We start from the raw sequence: 20,676 nt of genomic DNA on the forward strand, positions 1-20,676 counted from the left end.
TCTCCGTTTCTTTTTAGCTCTGCCTCGTGTGCGGCATTCTCAGTTTTTCGTGATTGTTCTCATCGCTTTTTGTCCTGATCTGATTTTGGTTGTTTCTCGATCATTGTCTCTACGCTAATGACGTGTGATTTGTCTCGTTTGTTATAAGCTTGCCAGTATCGGTAGTTGGTTTTCTTTGTGCTCATTTATCTCTCATATTTATATTTTTGTAATTATAGGAATCCTCAGGTTGTCAACGTTTTAAGTGACCTGCTCCATGTTCCAACTCTCTTTTTATTTTTATTTCGCAGTCCTCTTCTTTCCTCAGTATTGTTTCTATGCCTAAATTGTTGTTTTTGTTGTTGCTTGGGTTTTTTCTTTACTATTTATTTTTCAAAGAAAAGCCAAGCGGCAATTGCCCATGCGTTATTGCATTGTGTGGACAATTACATCTCATGTTCTGTATCCTATTTCTTGTGTTTGAATTTCGATGGTAATGTCGTGATCCTCACGAATTTCCTTTCTCTTCTCGTCTTGCATTTTGTTCTGCGTGTTTCTTACACGTTTGTTGCATTATCTGTTTAACCCAAAGGCGGATCTGGGGGGGGGGGGGGGTTACACGGGTTACGTAACCCCCCCACCCCCCCCAAAAAAGAGATAATTTATTGGCTCAGGATGCACCAGATAGCTCTATTTTGCTTCTTTGGATAAAAAAAATTTCCGGGGGGGCATGCCCCCGGACCCCCCTAAAAGCTTAGGCGCCTTCGGCGCCGTCAACTTGTATCTTCGCAGTCATTTTGTAACCCCCCCCCCCCCCCCCCCCCTCCAAAGTGAATTGATCCGCCCTTGTAACCTTTGTTACGTTCTTCTTCTATTTGCCTGTCTTCTCTTTCATCTCAGTGTGTACGATATATGTGTGTGTGTGTGTGTGTGTGTGTGTGTGTGTGTGTGTGTGTGTGTGTGTGTGTGTGTGTGTGTGTGTGTGTGTGTGTGTGTGTGTGTGCGTGTGTGTGTTTGTGTGAGTATGTGTGTGTCTCTGTCTCTCTGTCTGTCTCAGTAAGTGTGTTTGTGTCAGGTCTGTCTGTGCGTCTGCGTGTTTGATCAGGGCGTACGTGAGTGCGTGTGTTCAGTGCGTGAGGCCTGTAAGCGTGCGTTTCTGCGTGTCTTGGATGGATCAGGGATTAGTTGCAACATTATTAATTCATACGGCTTCTCGTCTGTCTCCTTCACTGTCTTTCTCCCGCTAGGTCCTTTGCTCTACGTCACCCTGTGCTATCCTCACTTCTATTATTCTTGTCATTTTCCTATGTTTTCCCCATTCTCTCTTTTTTTATTCATTTCCATTCTTTTCCATCTGCATCTCTTCTCCTCTGTACCTCCTTCAGCACCCTCCTCTCCTTCCCTTTCTCGTCCTCCTGTTTCGTCTGTTCTTTCTCACTGCCCAGTAAGTTTCTGATTCATGGCTTCGTCTTTCCTCAGTGGCTTAATTCTTTGTCATCACTTCACATTCCTCCTCCTCTTCCTCCTTCTCTTGTTATTCTTCCTCCTTCTCTCGTAACGTCTGGTGTCCAACACTGTTCAGTTCATTTCTGCTTCACTGTTTCGTCTTTCATCACTGCATGTCTTAATTCTTTGTCCTCGTTTTTCATTCCTCCTCCTCTTCCTCCTTCCTCTCCTGCTTCTGGTCTGCTTTCTCCTCCTTCTCTCGTAAGTCTAGCTGTTCTCCTAAACTGCTCGGTTAATTTCTGCTTCATTGACTCGTCCTTCATCACTGTCTTAATTCTTTGTCCTCAATTTTCATTCCTCCTCCTCTTCCTCCTTCCTCTCCTGCTTCTGGTCTGCTTTCTCCTCCTTCTCTCGTAAGTCTAGCTGTTCTCCTAAACTGCTCGGTTAATTTCTGCTTCAATGACTCGCCCTTCATCACTGTCTTAATTCTTTGTCCTCGTTTTTCATTCCTCCTCCTCTTCCTTCTTCCTCTCCTGCTTCTGGTCTGCTTTCTCCTCCTTCTCTCGTAAGTCTGGCTGTTCTCCTAAACTGCTCGGTTAGTTTCTGCTTCATTGACTCGTCCTTCATCACTGTCTTAATTCTTTGTCCTCGTTTTTCATTCCTCCTCCTCTTCCTCCTTCCTCTCCTGCTTCTGGTCTGCTTTCTCCTCCTTCTCTCGTAAGTCTAGCTGTTCTCCTAAACTGCTCGGTTAATTTCTGCTTCATTGACTCGTCCTTCATCACTGTCTTAATTCTTTGTCCTCAATTTTCATTCCTCCTCCTCTTCCTCCTTCCTCTCCTGCTTCTGGTCTGCTTTCTCCTCCTTCTCTCGTAAGTCTAGCTGCTCTCCTAAACTGCTCGGTTAATTTCTGCTTCAATGACTCGTCCTTCATCACTGTCTTAATTCTTTGTCCTCGTTTTTCATTCCTCCTCCTCCGCCTCGATCTTTCCTCTCCTTCTTTTCGTCCTCTGTTACCTCCTCCTCTCGAAACATTTGTTGTCCGACACTTCTCAGTTAATTTCTGCTTCGATGCTTCGTTCTTCGTCATCGTCTTCTCCGCGATCTTCGTCCTCGTAGCTTTGCATTCTTCCTTCGCTTCTTTTCTCTTACTTCCTCGATTCATTTAATTTCATTTGCGTTAGTATGCCAATGCTGGGAAATTCGGGTTGCTTTCTACTAATGGAAAGCTGGCAGCAACAAGAGTCTCGCTACCCAGGTGTGTGCGTGTTTAGTTCGTCACTTTACACTCCTCTTCCGCTTTCTTCCTCTTCTCTTCCTTCTCCTTTTCTTCCTTTTGTAACGTGTGTTATGCGTTCTGCTTAGTACATTTCTACTCCATTGCTTCCTTCATCTTCATTGTTGTAACTCTGCATTCCTCCTCCCCCTCCTCCTCCTCCTCCTCCTCCTGATCCTCTAGTGGCGTCCGCTACTGCGCTGCTTAGTAAGTTTCTGCTTCAATGCAGCGTTCTTTACCATTGTTTCTTCTTTCATCTTCTTCGTCGTCACTTTGCATCCCTCCTCCTCCTCCTCCTCCTCCTCCTCCTCCTCCTCCTCCTCCTCCTCCTCCTCCTCCTCCTCCTCCTCCTCCTCCTCCTACTCCGTCCGCTCCCTCTTTCTCCATTTTGAACTCATATTACACCAATTTTATCACGCGGTACTCAGTCAGTTTCCGCTTCAAAGATTCGTTCGTTGTCATTTCATTGTCCTCTCATTTGTCTTCTTTTTCCTTTCTTTGCATCCGCTTGCGATTACACATTCCCTCCTCCCTTTTTTTCTTCTTTTTCTTACCTCTCTTCTTTTCTTTTTAACAAGCCGTTCTCTCCACTTGCTCTCTCCCATAACAGGGCTTTTAGGGCAGCCCCGCTGCCTGCACAATGTGGCTTTATTGAAAAATCAATGTTTGGATTACCCCGCCTGTAAACCTCCACCCTTCGCGCCAGAGACGGGCGGGGGAGGGGGTCTTTTCGGGGGTATCTTGAGGTCGCACTTGACTCTCTGACACTCTCACGTTGTGGAATCTGGAAAAACTCCAGTTCTTTAACATGACCAAAAACTTGACGTTGGCTTGAAAAAGGAAAGAGCGGTGCTCGAGTATAAAGGAGATACTCCTGATGAAGACCGCTGGATGTTGTGATTCCTGTATGCTGTGGAGGTCGTGCTTATCGGCTTTTCTCTGTCTCTGTCTGTCTCGGTCGGTCGGTCGGTCGGTCGGTCGGTCTCTCTCTCTCTCTCTCTCTCTCTCTCTCTCTCTCTCTCTCTCTCTCTCTCTCTCTCTCTCTCTCTCTCTCTCTCTCTCTCTCTCTCTCTCTCTCTCTCTCTCTCTCTCTCTCTCTCTCTCTCTCTCTCTCTCTCTCTCTCTCTCTCTCTCTCTCTCCCTCTCTCTCTGAGGTGGGGGCGGGGACTGTGAATCGGAGATGGGATGGAGAGAGGAATTAAGGCAGTGAGGAATTATGGGAGGAATTGAAAAACAGATTTACCAGACAGACAGACATATAAACAGAAAAACTCTCAAACAGGGGTGGGGTGTGGCGGTGGGTAAAGCATTCCGTTACCCAACAAGATGTAACGCTGCAATAACGCTGCAGATGTGGCTGCAATGACTCCAAGGCAACAATCCTAGAGTTACGGGCAACACAACAAGTATCCAAGCATACACTAACTAAATCGTGCCCATGTCGGATGTTCCAAATGTTCATACAATACTATGAATCGCATGCGAGCGAATTGACGACAGTTTTGGTACAGCACTAAAAACCACTAGATCGTCCCTTCTGCATCAAATTAGCCAACCTTAGTGACACTTCAGGGAACCCATAAAAGATACTCCGTCCTATGGTCTTGGTATCTTCTGTGTGGGTCAATGGCGGTTTTGTGGTCATGATAAAAGAACTTTGCGCCGGAAAGTTCTGGTTTAGTATGAGACTGTCGGGTTTCTTTTTCACATTATGGCCCTTTACAGTAGACTGCAACTACGTCCTAAGTGTTCTTGGTATCCACCAGGGCCGGACCCAGGGGGGGGGGTTCCAGGGGTTCCGGAACCCCACCCCTGGAAAAAGCATGTACCTTGCTTTGAGTGGGGTTTTTTTTGTAAAAATTTTTGAAAATAAATTTTGTGTGTGTCTCTAACAAATTTTATTCAATGTGAAATCCGATGAGAAAAAGGTACCCCCCCCCCCCCCCCACCAACTCACACTGACAGGCCTTAACCCTCAAAACAAGGCCCAGAATGCACCAGATTGCACAGATTTTAACCGTTTTTCAAAAATTTTCCGGGGAAGCATGCCCCCGGACCCCCCTAGTTCGCGCGCCTGCTTTGCAGGCGTGCGCTTGTGGCTTCGCCACTTCGTTGATTTGCCCCCCCCAAAAAGGAGGAACCCCCCCCTTACAACTCATTTGGTCCGGCCCTGTCCACTGTTCGTGTGTTTGTTTGTTTTGTTTGCTTGTTTGATGTTGGATGTTGTTTTGGTTGTGTGTGATGTTTTTCTGGGGGGCACATCTTTTTTTCTTATTATGTCACTTTAGAGTAGACAACTACATCCTATGTGTTCTTGGTCTCAACTTTCGAACTAGAACACTGACGGTGTGTGTGTGTGTGTGTGTGTGTGTGTGTGTGTGTGTGTGTGTGTGTGTGTGTGTGTGTGTGGGTGTGTGTGTGTGCGTAAGTGTGTCAGTGTGTATGTGTGTCAGTGTGTGTGTGTGTGTCTGTGTGTGTCTGTGTGTCTGTGTCTGTGTCATCAATTTGTTTTTATATTTAGTCAAGTTTTGACTAAATATTTTAACGTAGAGGGGGGAATCGAGACGAGGGTCGTGGTGTATGTGTGTGTGTGTGTGTGTCTGTGTGTGTGTGTAGAGCGATTCAGACTAAACTACTGGACCGATCTTTATGAAATTTGACATGAGAGTTCCTGGGTATGAAATCCCCGAACGTTTTTTTCATTTTTTTGATAAATGTCTTTGATGACGTCATATCCGGCTTTTCGTGAAAGTTGAGGCGGCACTGTCACGCCCTCATTTTTCAACCAAATTGGTTCAAATTTTGGTCAAGTAATCTTCGACGAAGCCCGGGGTTCGGTATTGCATTTCAGCTTGGTGGCATAAAAATTAATTAATGACTTTGGTCATTAAAAATCGGAAAATTGTTAAAAAAAAATAAAAATTTATAAAACGCTCCAAATTTACGTTTATCTTATTCTCCATCATTTGCTGATTCCAAAAACATATAAATATGTTATATTCGGATTAAAAACAAGCTCTGAAAATTAAATATATAAAAATTATTATCAAAATTAAATTGTCCAAATCAATTTAAAAACACTTTCATCTTATTCCTTGTCGGTTCCTGATTCCAAAAACATATAGATATGATATGTTTGGATTAAAAACACGCTCAGAAAGTTAAAACAAAGAGAGGTACAGAAAAGCGTGCTATCCTTCTTAGCGCAACTACTACCCCGCTCTTCTTGTCAATTTCACTGCCTTTGCCATGAGCGGTGGACTGACGATGCTACGAGTATACGGTCTTGCTGAAAAATGGCAGCTACTTGACTAAATATTGTATTTTCGCCTTACGCGACTTGTTTGTTTTTCGGGTGGTCTCTTTTTTTTTTTTTGGGGGGGGGTCAAATGTCTCTGAGGTGGTCATGATAAAATAAACTTTAGGCCAGGAATTTGTGGTTTAGGATGGGACTCACGGGCTTGTCTTTTCCATAATTTCTCTTCACCAGGGGGCTGATGAGATAGTATAGAAATAAATCCAAGGTGATATGTTGAAACGGTTAAGGTTCACTTTTCCCTGAGGTCTTGCTGATAAATGTACTTTTACCCGGAATTTCGTCTGTGTATGAGGCTACTGGGACTCGCTTTCCATAATTATGTTTTTAGTGATTTCTGTGGTCGTGGGGTTTGGAATCTTGTTTATGTATTGGCGCGTCTAAATTCTCATGTTGGGCTCGATCGAAGTGTGTTAGGGGGAGACTCGGTGTGTGTGTGTGTGTGTGTGTGTGTGTGTGTGTGTGTGTGTGTGTGTGTGTGTGTGTGCGTGCGTGCGTGCGTGCGTGCGTGCGTGTCTGTGTCTGTGTCTTTGTGTGTCTGTGTCCATACGTACGTGCGTGTGTGTTTGTTTATGCGTGTGCGCACGGACATTTTTCAACGGGTTGATAATAAAACATCGCTTAGAAAATAACTCAATCTAGAGATGGCTTTTAAAACGCCAAGGGACCTTACGAAATCAAAATCATAATAAATTCCCAAGCCACACTGGCTTGCAAACCGTCCCTATAATTTCGTGTCTCCCAACACGAACATAGAATTAAAACGGTTACAGACAGCCATGACAGAAGGTCCCAAAAGATGTAATGATCGCACACACACACACACACACACACACACACACACACACACACACACACACACACACACACACACACACACACACACACACACACACACACACACACACAAATATGGAGAGACACTTACATTTCAGTTTAATCCTGCGTGAAATCTGGTTTAATCCTACCGCCCTCTTTGGGAGTTCCAAACAGCAGGTAATTCATTTCAGTTCGACAACAGATCGACGTTCGTGATTTTGTCTGGGAACATTGTCTTTTTCAACATCAGGAAAAAAACACTGCATGTATTCAGAATCCCTTCCCAGATACGAGAAAAAAAACTCTGGACGAAAAATGTGTTTACTTTCAAACACAGTCATCGGCAAAGGTACCTGAGCAAAAAAAATGAATTCCACTTACTGTTCGGCGCTAGCGAAAAGGCAAAAGGTGACAACGCGATCAGTTTACGAAATACCGCTGATTTGGAGTCTAAAACTATTAACTTTTTGGTTGCCATAGAAACTCGGAAATGGTTCTGATGGGTGTAACATTGCACTATCGTCGTTTTAAGCTCCATGAGTTTCGTGCTTTGAAACTGTTTTACAATTCGCACCTTTCTCTTTACATTTAGTCAAGTTTTGACTGAATGTTTTAACATAGAGGGGGATTCGAAACGAGGGTGTGGTGTATGTCTGTCTGTCTGTCTGTCTGTCTGTCTGTGCCAGTGTATGTGGAGAGCGATTCAGAGAAACTACTGGACCGATTTACATGAAACTTTACATGAGAGTTCCTGAGTATGATATCCCCAGACTTCTTTTCATTTTTTTTATAAATGTCTTTAATGACGTCATATCCGGCCTTTTGTGAAAGTTGAGGCGGCACTGTCACGCTCTCATTTTCCAATCAATTCTATTGAAATTTTGGTCAAGTAATCTTCGACGAAGGCCGGACTTTGGTATTGCATTTCAGCTTGGAGGCTTAAACATTAATTAATGACTTTGCTCATTAAAGTTGTCATTAAAATTAAACTTTCACCAAACAGATTCAAAATTGATTGCATCGTATTCTTCATCAAATTATAAATCATATAGAAAAACATATAGATATGTCATGTCTGTATCAAACAAAAGCTCAGAAAATTGAAAAGAATACAGAAAAGTGCGCTTACCTGCTTTGCACAAAACACTATCGCGCTATACTGGCTAGTCAATTTCACTTCGCTTTGCACGTGAAAAGTGAGCGATTTCCTTGTCGCGGGGATCGACGAAGCTGTATAGTCTTGATGAAAAAATGCAGTGCGTTTGACAGCTTGACAAAATGTAGTAATTTCGCCTTACGCGACTTGTTTTTCTTTTCTTTTTTTTTTTACTAAATCACAGACAAAAATCACCAACAACAAGCAAACAAACAAACAAACAAAAACAACAAAACATCACCAAAAACAACAACAACAACAACAACAACAACAACAACAAACTCTATAGGTAATGACAAAGCATGCAAGATGTGCCAATCACTACAATATTTTTTTTAACAGGCGCTAGGCCATTATTCTTCCAAGATTCAACCCACCGTCTTAGTATTGTTCTCTAGCTCTGTAAACTGAAAGTGGTCTTGCAGATCTTCCTGAATCCCTTAATCCCAAATTACATTTCATTTAGGAGAAAAGGTATTTGAACAATGATTGTGCTTATGAACGCATAAGGTGAGCCGTATAGAACAGGCATGGGAATTGTCCGCTGAAAGGCAAATTTCCGCCGAATTTTTTATTTTGTTCCGCCGAAAAAGCAAAAGTGTCCGCCGAAAAAATATATTGGGGGAGACAAAAATTGTTCTGAAAACTGAATTTAATGGCAAACTTGGAGCTCAGATGACACCAAATTGCACAATTTGGGTTCTTAGGAGAGAAGCAAATTCCGGGGGGGCATTTGTAAGGCGAAGCGCCGTCGACTTACATATTACTTACACATTTTCAGCCTTTTTTACTTTTTTTCAATTCCCATGCCTGATAGATCTTAGATACGTATATTATGAAAATTCTGCAGGTCTCCATTGGAGACAGCTAGGGCGAAGAGGAGGTGTCTTGATTCTGGCTGCAGTGGATATACATGACCTTTACCACTTGCCAAGAATGTAGTTCCCAGTTTGTCTGTCCTACAACTGCCAATCAGCGAGCTTAATGCGGCATAATCTGACCCTGAAGGAGACAGAATGAGGCAAAGTTTGACTCTATCTTGTTTTTCATCTTCATTCACCTAATTACTTTTGTGCCAAATACGACTTTTGTGCCCTAGACTTATTTAGGTCATGTACACTTGCCATGCATTTTAACTCGTATTGACTATCAGTCTCAGCAAGAAGTCGCTTCCTTCTTCATCTTCCTTCCTACTATGGCATCTGCAGCCAGCCAAATCCCCTCCATTCCCCGATGTGCGTGTTAACTTTGCAAGCACTAAGTCATGGAGTTAACATATTCAAATGAGGACACTTTGAAAGACATTAGACTAAAACACGTTTTTGAAGTCACCTTCGGGAAACGAGCATCGGGTAAACACAGACCATTTCAAACAAAGTCAATGAAAAGCAGTTACAGTCTCCAGATCACAAGAACAAATCCGAAGAAGAAATATGTAACGACGACAGCGAGGGAAAAAGCCAACAACATGAACCACCACCACCAAAGGGGTCGAGGACCCTCTGAAGACTCCTTCGAGCTCCTTGAGACTAAATCCGGAACAAACTGGAAACCTTTCATCCTCTCGGAGACCACTAACATGATCACCACGAGGCCGACGATCCTCTCGGCGGCGCCAAAACTTCGTCAAAAGACACGGATAGCACGTGCGCCCGTATAGAACACTCTGAGGACCGCTGCCGTTTTTCCCCTGTTCTGTGTCCGAAGCGCAAACACCACAGTGGTTTGGGAGGCACGGCTGGCCGAAAAGACTGGACGGGCGAAAGCAAATAGACGACCCATGCCAATTTCCCGCGAACAAGGGAGACCACTGTCTAGGACCCCACGTAGCTGGATCCTGAGTTCTCTGTTCTTGTTCCGTGTTAGGGGTCTCTAACTATGGATGCTCGGGGAATGGATGACAGAATGGAATGAGTGGTTTTGTGTTGTTCACGCCGGGCAGTGCCGGTGATGGCCAATTTCCGTAGACTGTGATCTTGATACTTGATCGTGTCGATTTGGGTCTGGTAAAACAGAGAGAGAAAATTAATTTCAGAGTGTGGCCGTTGAGACTTCTCTGTGGACTTTTTAAGGTCAAAACACAAAGTGTAAATTTGAATCTTAATTAAATAAAAGAAAAAGAAATACAGAGAAAAGAAGGAAAAAAAGAAAAAGAGAACATTGCCAAATATTGTTGGGGTGTGTGTGTTTTTTATCAATCATTCATTATTTGTTTATCCCAGGCATGTTAGTTTGCACGTGTTAAAGAAAACGATCAGTCTAAACAACTGTAGTATAGTTAACTCAAAAGGCGTTTAATTCCATGGTCTTTTGAACCCCCAGAACAAATATAGACATATATAGACAGAACACTTTATTATCTCAACGAGGAGAAACTCAGGTGTGGTGTATACAGCATTACAATAAACAACACAAAACGTAAGAACATAAATAAAATATCGAGGCGCAAATAGTCCACTCATAATAGTCAAGATTAGGACGACAATATCAAAACAATCAAAGCATGCACTTCTGTTACAACGTGACTAAAGCTTAGTCCTTCCTGTGTAAACGATTCGGGTCACTATATCAGACCTGTCCAGGCTTTTACATGGGATAAGACCATACATCCACTTGGACACATACCAAACATCAACTGCCTCGCTGTCTTAATTGAAAAAAATATGACGTTTTTTAATGATCTAATTCCGCTAATAACTATACACTGATGTCAGCTTAGGAATCCATACTGGGCGGGGATGTAGCTCAGTCGGTAGCGCGCTGGATTTGTATCCAGTTGGCCGCTGTCAGCGTGAGTTCGTCCCCACGTTCGGCGAGAGATTTATTTCTCATAGTCAACTTTGTGTGCAGACTCTCCTCGGTGTCCGAACACCCCCGTGTGTACACGCAAGCACAAGACCAAGTGTGCACGAAAAATATCCTGTAATCCATGTCAGAGTTCGGTGGGTTATAGAAACACGAAAATATCCAGCATGCTTCCTCCGAAAGCGGCGTATGGCTGCCTAAATGGCGGGGTAAACTGAACGGTCATACACGTAAAAGCCGTGGGAGTTTCAGCCCATGAACGAACAAAGCATCCGTCCACTTGAACACATACCAAAAATAAACAGCCTGGTTGTTTTCTGTGCAGAGAAAGAATTGTTTGCTGAATTGAGTTTCCTTGTTGACACTAACGTCCCGTGTAAAAGCTCGAACAGATCTGTTGTGGCTGACCCGATGGCTGACACGATGGCTGACACGATGGCTGACACGATGGCTGACACGATGGCTGACACGATGGCTGACACGATGGCTGACACGATGGCTGACACGATGGCTGACACGATGGCTGACACGATGGCTGACACGATGGCTGACACGATGGCTGACACGATGGCTGACACGATGGCTGACACGATGGCTGACACGATGGCTGACACGATGGCTGACACGATGGCTGACACGATGGCTGACACGATGGCTGACACGATGGCTGACACGATGGCTGACACGATGGCTGACACGATGGCTGACACGATGGCTGACACGATGGCTGACACGATGGCTGACACGATGGCTGACACGATGGCTGACAGACGAAGCAAAGGTAACGGAATGACTATAATGTTCTTAATGGAACTGTGACAATACTCTGATCGTTCCATATGCCCGTTGTTTGCATGTAAACTTACAAAAACTCCATGTACACAGAATTCTAGATTGATCCCTGACGGCCGACTGGTGTACACGCAAGCACAAGACCAAGTGCGCAACGAAAAAGATCCTGTAATCCATGTCAGAGTTCGGTGGGTTATAGAAACACAAAAATACCCAGCATGCTTCCTCCGAAAGCGGCGTATGGCTGCCTAAATGGCGGGGTAAAAACGGTCATACACGTAAAATTCCACTCGTGCAAAAAACACGAGTGTACGTGGGAGTTTCAGCCCACGAACGCAGAAGAAGAAGAAGAAGGAATCCATACATCCAAACATTCCCACCCAACACAAAAAGCAGCTGGACACTTAATTAATGTGTCTCAGTAAAGGATTGGTCCGCACAACAGAAAAGAAAGGGAGAGAACAATTTGTTTTAAGAAACAACGCCAGATTAACTCTATAATTAATGGGAGATAATCTGAGAAGTGGGACAGTGCGAAGTTGTGGCGGAGAACAGCCATTTTCAAGAAATCAGTCAGATAACATAGTCTGACGAATGTATCAGTCTGGGCGATGGAGAAGTTAATTCGCCTTCCATTAATCTTGGGACCAGTGAGACTTTGTGTTGTATTACGTGTGTGCCCAGTAACTTTGTTTAAGACGGTTGCGTGCATCTTTGTCTTGAAGGTACGTACTTGCCTTCCCGTATAAAACATCTTGTTTATCAGCATAGACCCGTCCATATTTGTACATAGGGCAAAAGTATCTTTTTATCTGACACATATCAAAGGTGTTAAAACAAGACAACAATTTCTTACCCAGACAAAAAAGCATAAACGTCCACATATTCGTCCACAATACTTGACTAAATGTTAAAAAAAAAATCTGCCTTACAAAGTCCTAATGTCACCTAAGTTACATTTACATTAAAATCCGCTGTAAAAAAACAGAATAGCATAGTGGTCATGACTGAACGATACTCATAGAATGTCTTATAAAGGCCATTGTTCAGTATAAAAACCCTAATTGATAAAACATTCGGACGCTGCATGTTTTCTTCTGCGTCGTTTAATTTACTTCTGAGTTTTATCCGTTTTCGGTCTGACACTTGTCCTGTGCAATGCTATCGATTTAAACAAATACACTTCCAGTCATGGAACTGATGATGCTGATGATTCCTCGAACATCCTTTTTTCATGTTCACGTTCCCTCGCTGAACTAGCTGTGTTTCCAACCGAGAAAGATAATTAAATCTGTGTCGGCAATTGCATCTTGCGACGAAAACGCGAGAGAGGTAATTGCATCCTGTTAGTTCCGCAAGACTCGTCCGAACTGGCAGTCTGATCTTTCAAATCATATTTTCTGCGAGAAGTGATTTCCAGTGGCCTAATGCAAGTCTCGCTGACTCCAACGTCCTGAGTTTCAGCCCATCGCGCACTGATTGATACCCTGCATTTGGGTCAGGTTTCGGCACTGATGGTATCACGTGCTTATACCGGCTGAACGGCGGAACACGTAAGAGTAAGAGAGATAGAGAGAGGGAGAGAGAGAGGGAGAGAGAGAGAGAGAGAGAGAGAGAGAGAGAGAGTGGGTGTGATTCAGTGACACAGAGAGACACAGAGACAGACAAAGAGATGGACAGACAGAGACAGAAAGGGACAGCAAAAAACGGAGACAAAAAGATACACATAGGGAGAGAGACAAACAAATAGCTAGGGAGAGAGACAGGCAGAAAGACAGACTGAGAGAGAATATAGAGAGAGGGACAGACAGATAGACAAGGAGACAGACATAGATCAATAGAAACATAGATAGAGGCACACACACACAAACACACACACACACACACACATACACACACACGCACACACACACACACACACACACACACACACACACACACACACACACACACACACACGCGCGCGCGCGCGCGCGCTCGGACAGACAAAGACAGGCAGAAAGAGAGAGAGGGAGACCGCATAGAATATGCAAGGTAGAAGAAGCTTATAAGAATGTATGTAAGTTCTGGACTGATTTACTCGTTTCGTTTTTACATTTAGTCAAGTTTTGACTAAATGTTTTAACGTAGAGGGGGGAATCGAGACGAGGGTCGTGGTGTATGTGCGTGCGTGCGTGCGTGCGTGCGTGTGTGTGTGTGTGTGTGTGTGTGTGTGTGTGTGTGTCTGTGTGTGTGTGTAGAGCGATTCAGACTAAACTACTGGACCGATCTTTATGAAATTTGACATGAGAGTTCCTGGATATGAAATCCCCGAACGTTTTTTTCATTTTTTTGATAAATGTCTTTGATGACGTCATATCCGGCTTTTCGTGAAAGTTGAGGCGGCACTGTCACGCCCTCATTTTTCAACCAAATTGGTTGAAATTTTGGTCAAGTAATCTTCGACAAAGCCCGGACTTCGGTATTGCATTTCAGCTTGGTGGCTTAAAAATTAATTAATGACTTTGGTCATTTAAAATCTGAAAATTGTAAAAAAAAAATAAAAATTTATAAAACGATCCACATTTACGTTCATCTTATTTTCCATTATTTTCTGATTCCAAAAACATATAAATATGTTATATTTGGATTAAAAACAAGCTCTGAAAATTAAATATATAAAAATTATTATCAAAATTAAATTGTCGAAATCAATTTAAAAACACTTTCATCTTATTCCTTGTCGGTTCCTGATTCCAAAAACATATAGATATGATATGTTTGGATTAAAAACACGCTCAGAAAGTTAAAACAAAGAGAGGTACAGAAAAACGTGCTATCCTTCTTAGCGCAACTACTACCCCGCTCTTCTTGTCAATTTCACTGCCTTTGCCATGAGCGGTGGACTGACGATGCTACGAGTATACGGTCTTGCTGAAAAATGGCATTGCGTTCAGTTTCATTCTGTGAGTTCGACAGCTACTTGACTAAATGTTGTATTTTCGCCTTACGCGACTTGTTGGACTTTGTGCCGGGTGACCAAAAATTTGGACGCGACGATTTAGGTCAAGAGGGATTTGATGTTGCTTCGATCTGTGCTGTGTTTGACGGTTTGGTGAAATGTTATTTCCTAGATCCCCCTTCTCCTATCATTTTTGTGTTGATTGTTTGGTGTGATGATTGATTGGTTTACTGTATGGTTGGTCGGTTTACGTTCTCTCTCTGTCTCTGTTTCTGTCTCTGTCTGTCAATGTGTGTCTGTTTCTGTCTCTCTCTATCTCTCTCTGTCTCCCTCTTTTTCTGTAGATCTCTCTCTCTCTCTCTCTCTCTCTCTCTCTCTCTCTCTCTCTCTCTCTCTCTCTCTCTGTATCTGTTTCTGGCTGTCTCTCTCTGTATCTGTCTCTGTCTCTATCTCTCTCCCTCTCTCTGTCCCCCTATCTCTTTGTATATATATATATCTCTATCTGTTTCTGTCTCTGTCTTCGTCTGTCTGTCTGTCTGTCTGTCTGTCTGTCTGTCTGTCTCTCTCTCTCTCTCTCTCTCTCTCTCTCTCTCTCTCTCTCTCTCTCTCTCTCTCTCTCTCTCTCTCTCTCTCTCTCTCTCTCTCTCTCTCTCTTCGTCTGTTTTTTCCCCGTATTTGCTACTTCCGTTAAAATATTTCTCTGTCCCATAATAAGCCATAAATCAGCAGAAAAATAAATAAAAAGTAACAGAGAGCCACATCATGCACCATAATTCATTGACAGGGATTAAATGTCGAGAGAATCGAACCGGAAAAGCAGATAGCAAATCCCTCCTTAACAGCGCAAAAAACTGCTAGCGGAATTGAGAAAGATTAAAGACAGTTTTTCAAAACAGAACAAAAATTAAAACACAAAAAGTAATACGGTTCAAGCCGAGCAAATCCGTTTTCACGACACATCATTCGCCACAGCATCAATCTCTAACCTTTCTTCGCCCAATAATCGTCTTTGCTGGTAAACCTGCTCCAGACAGCATTGTTTCAAAAAGATACAAAGCATTATGAATTATGACGCCATTCCTTGTGATTTACGCCGACACAGCCAAACACTGGTTTGTGTGGATTGTGGCGGTGTGCAAAGCGATACATCTTATGGCTCTGCTGGTTTGTTCAGACCAAGGCAATGTGTGTGGACATAATTATACGAGTGTACACACATATACGAGTATATCTCACGTCCAGACACGGACAGGCGGAAAGCCTTCCTGACCTCTTGTGGATGAAGTTCTCGCCAAGAAGGTAAACTGCCCTTCCGGGTGCAAGCAGCCAATAAAGAGTGAGACATGAGACATGTAAATCTTGTCAGCCCGGCTTTGCTTAGTTTTGGCTTATCATCGTGGTTTTGGTGGGGAGATTGTTGTCGTTGTTGTCGTCATTTAAATAAGACACGGAAGATCATGTACGAAAAGTGTGGCTCACCAAAGCTGAATTAGCATCTTCTTGTTCAAAACGGAGGAGTTCTTCGAGAAAAGGGCAATATTCTAATTTCACTAAACACACACACACACACACACACACAAACCACACACTCATATATATATATATACACACACACACACTCATTCACACACACACACACACACACACACACACACACACACTCATTCACACACTCGCACACACACAAACACACACACACACACACACACACACACACACACACACAGCTCTGCCTTTTCTGTCAACATCATAACTGCCTCTGCGACGCCAACTCCCATAATTACCCATCCCAGGGCCGGACTACCGGGGGGGTTATGTTGGTTGCGCAACCCCCCCCCCCCCCCCCCCCCCTAGCCTAAACATGTACCTTACTTATTTAAAAAAAATTTTATTATTGCTTATTTTATGCCGTTTCATGCAAGGAGCGACCATTTTCCTATCTCAGAATATGACCTACCCGTCAGCTTCAGGGGGCTTCGCCCCCTGACCCCCACAACGAGGAGGGGGGTGGGGTGGGTTCTAGGGTTTCCGGACCCCCCCCCCAGCCAAAAAATAAAAATATTGAATGAGGTATGCATTTCTTTATTTTACATTGAGTTTCAATTTTTGGGGTATTAATCAGTGACAAAATCTGCTGCCTGAAACTGGTAATGATCATCCTCAGAATGCACCAGATTGCACCATTTTGCATCCTTTTTTTCAAAATTTTCCGGGGGGGCATGCCCCCGGACCCCCCTAGCAAGCTAGGCGCTTCGCGCCGTCGGCTCGGCGCTTCGCGCCTTCACACCCATATCTTCACAATATACTTTTGAAAAAAACCAGTCATAAAATGAACTGATCCGCCCCTGCCGCCAGGGGGGACATCCCCCTGGGCCACCACTGGCAACCCCCCCCCCTCCTCTTCGCCTAGTCCGGCCCTGCATCCCATCCCCCTCGTCTTAATATCAAAGGTCTGCGGTGTCAAGGACAGGAGTATTGCATGGATGACAATCAGAATAGTGAACTGCCGCCATCAACTTGACGCCAAGGTTCTGTGCTACGTCTGTGAAGAAAGTCTCCAAGGGGAGCATTATCCGATAATTTATCGTGCTTAGCACAGGTGTAATTTCCTGACAAATGGCTGGGGCGGACATATCTACATGGAAACTGTGTTTTCGTCTGCATAAAGCAGAAACTTGGGCTCAGCAAAGTAGGGGAGATTATCAGACATGGGAAAGGACCTTGTTCTAGTCACAGTATCAGACCATATCTCACAGTGTGTGACCATATCCTCGGCGTATTGCTCAAAGTAACTATATTCTACTGCTAAGCTAAGATGTGTCATTGGCACCATTTGGCGCGTTCGCGGTCAGCTGCAGTGCCACACCCCCTGGGTACTGAAGACCTGCTGCTGCCACTGAACAGTTAGTAAGATTGTGTCCAAACAACTGCCGACTGGTGCTCTTTGCGGTGCAATAAACTGCAAGCTCGCGTACTATATGTTCCGGAAAAGTTTCTTTCCGATTTTCAATGGAAACATATTTAAAGGGTGTATTTATCTTTCTTTTAATATAGTGCTCTGCCTTTAGTCCTCATTTCAAGTGTGTGTGTGTGTGTGTGTGTGTGTGTGTGTGTGTGTGTGTGTGTGTGTGTGTGTGTGTGTGTGTGTGTGTATGTGTGTGTCTGACTGTCTGCCTTTCTATCTGTCTGTCTGTCTGTCTGTCTATTTTTCGGGTACATCAGTTTGGAATTCACTTCCATCATCCTTTAAACACTTAAAGTCATTAAAAAGTTTTAAAAAATGTGTCAAAAAACACTTAATGTCTGAGTAGTTTAACGCGTTTTGATTTACCACACTTAGTATTACGCCAAAGATATGCTGTGCATTGTATATTCTGAACATATTTTTGTTGTACTATTGCTACATGTTCGATTGCTACCAGCTTGTACTTATAATTACTTGCATAGTATGCATTTGATTTTATGAATAACCACATATGTAGGCCTATGCTCTTCATGCCTCATCTTCATCATCATCATCATCATCATCATCATCATCATCGTCATCTTTATCATCACGTGCTGAAGTTTTCTGACCTCCTTTTGTTGGTAAACTTTTTAACTTTTTAATTTTTAATTTTTCAATTTTATCATTGTGTGTCTGTGCGTCCCAAGAACAGATTGTAAGAAAAGGCGTAGCCTTAAATCTTAATCCTTGTTAAATAAAGTTCAATTCTATCTGTGTGTGTGTGTGTGTGTGTGTGTGTGTGTGTGTGTGTGTGTGTGTGTGTGTGTGTGTGTGTCTGTCTGTCTGTCTGTCTGTCTGTCTGTCTGTCCGTCCGTCTGTATGTATGGCTGTGTCTGTGTGTCTGTCTGTGTGTGTGTGTCTGTGTTTGTGTGTGTCCTTAAAATGAGTGTAATCAATCTGACTGAATGCCGCTGGAAAGATTGGTGAAAATACTTATGCAAGTACCTTTTCCCTTGTTAGTTAAAGCTTTTTTTGTGAGGTAGTAGTGACGTCGACGTTAATGTAATAACCTTAAACACCCGCAGTCTGGAAAGTCTGCCGCACATTTACAAGAAATTACATGAAAATAATGTTGATAAATAGTCTGCGCATAATTGCGACTGGCCAGCCGTCCTACCCAGGAGAATACATTTGCTACCAGAGCGGTTCGCTGCGAACGTGTGTGTAAAAGATCACTAAGAGGGAGTGACACATCTTAATAGCGTAGCAGTAGAATATCTTTGGTGTTACCAATACATATTCCAATAGAGTCAATTAAATTGGTCCCAAGAGGACTTAGACTCAAATAATCATTCAGTCAGCAAATTCTTCTCGAGACAGTCTCTTTTTGCTGCTACGACAGTCCGAGTCATCCACACATCATCAAAGGTATTCCGAGACCTAAAGATTCCTGTCACAGTCCAATGGGTTCTCTCCCAATTTACATTTAAATGAGAGTTTACAAGTCATCACTCTCAATGTTGACCTCTTGACCACCGCGATAATTAGTTAATAGAATGCCATCTGCCAAGATGTGAGGGTACCACAAACTGCCTAATTCCTTCGCATGATACTGAGACCTTCGAATATTTCATGAGATGAATCAGTGTTCGACCAATTTCCATTCGACAGTAAGGACTGATCAATCGCCAACCACAAGATCAATCAATCAATCAATCAATATGAGGCTTATATCGCGCGTATTCCGTGGGTACAGTTCTAAGCGCAGGGATTTATTTTTTTATTTTTATTTATTTTATTTTATGCAATTTATATCGCGCACATATTCAAGGCGCAGGGATTACAAGAACATGTCTAGGTTGACAGTTTGGCCCCTTAATATGAATTATGGAACCACAATCACAAGATGGGTTCGTTATTGGAACTTTTTAATCATAGGGAAAACAAAACATTCACCAGCACGTCGTCCCAGTGGTCGTTGAAATAGACGGAAAAACAAAACATTCACCAGCACGTCGTCCTAGTGGTCGTTGAAATAGACGTGAAAAACAAAACATTCACCAGCACGTCGCCCTCGTGGTCGTTGAAATAGACAGAAAAACAAAACATTCACCAGCACGTCGTCCTAGTGGTCGTTGAAATAGACGCGAAAAACAAAACATTTACCAGCACGTCGTCCTAGTGGTCGTTGAAATAGACGGAAAAACAAAACATTCACCAGCACGTCGTCCTAGTGGTCGTTGAAATAGACGGAAAAACAAAACATTCACCAGCACGTCGTCCTAGTGGTCGTTGAAATAGACGGAAAAGCAAAACATTCACCAGCACGTCGTCCTAGTGGTCGTTGAAATAGACGTGAAAAACAAAACATTCCCCAGCACGTCGTCCTAGTGGTCGTTGAAATAGACGGAAAAACAAATGAATACTAATGAGATTATGAACATAATATGAACTAAACTCATTTGTTAACGTTGGCAGTTTATTTGTTTCGGGGGTTTCTCTAATAAAACACTTGTAAAATTGTGTCAAACCCTCATCACCAGGAACCCTAATCCCCACATTCAGCATAAAAATAGTCACCGCGGTATGGATGAAGCTGATATGTTATCAATACAGCACTGCCAGAAGATGCTTGTTAACATGTCAGTGAAAATCAACCCCCGTGGTCAAATCATCGCAAACCAAAAGACAATTTCATTGCTTTTCCAGACGGCAGATGTCTGGCAGTGTCAATATTACTCTGCCGCCACAACAGAAGCTTGACAAATAATCACGGCGACGGGGGTTCAAGGGAGAAGTCAAAACCTCCGATCTGCTGTGGAGGGTTGCAGGAGTCCCCCTCTCCAGCTGCTACTTGATCGATTCACACCATAGGCCAAAGGAGTATGAATTTCATGGCCTTTCTCTTGGTATTCACATTGGTAGACCCGTTAAACTGTAGATCTTATGCTGATGTGTGTGTGTTTGGGGTGGGGCGGGTGTTGGTGTCTGTGTGTGTGTGTGTGTGTGTGTGTGTATTTGTGTGTGTGTGTGTGTGTGTGTGTGTGTGTGTGTGTGTGTGTGTGTGTGTGTGTGTGTGTGTGTGTGTACGTGTGTGTGTAGGCGTGCGTGAGCATGTGTTGTTCTTGTTGTTCTTGTTCTTTTCTGTCTATGTTTCTCTCTGTATGTCTCTCTCTGCATTTGTCTCAACGGCACACACAAA

The 20,676-nt window shown here is 43.3% G+C and overlaps 1 protein-coding gene across 1 annotated transcript; it reads right to left on the reverse strand.

Annotated features, from left to right (window-relative positions):
• Nucleotides 1-2,232: 2,232 nt before the first annotated feature.
• On the reverse strand, nucleotides 2,233-11,633 carry LOC138953788 (streptococcal hemagglutinin-like). Its single transcript, XM_070325698.1, has 2 exons — nucleotides 11,164-11,633; nucleotides 2,233-2,317 (listed from the first exon to the last, which is right to left on the reverse strand). The coding sequence occupies exons 1-2, from the start codon at nucleotides 11,631-11,633 to the stop codon at nucleotides 2,233-2,235; spliced, it is 555 nt and encodes a 184-aa protein (XP_070181799.1).
• Between the last annotated feature and the right edge of the window lie 9,043 nt (nucleotides 11,634-20,676).

The sequence above is a fragment of the Littorina saxatilis genome, linkage group LG2, assembly GCF_037325665.1.
Source record: "Littorina saxatilis isolate snail1 linkage group LG2, US_GU_Lsax_2.0, whole genome shotgun sequence".
NCBI classification, from domain to species: Eukaryota; Metazoa; Mollusca; class Gastropoda; order Littorinimorpha; family Littorinidae; genus Littorina; species Littorina saxatilis.

Coding starts and splice junctions, on each gene's coding strand:
- LOC138953788 (XM_070325698.1), bottom strand. CDS start 11,633: ATGGAACGATCAGAGTATTGTCACAGTTCCATTAAGAACATTATAGTC. Junction 2,318..11,163: donor TTCGAGCTTTTACACGGGAC/GTTAGTGTCAAC, acceptor TTAACCGAGCAG/TTTAGGAGAGCAGCTAGACT.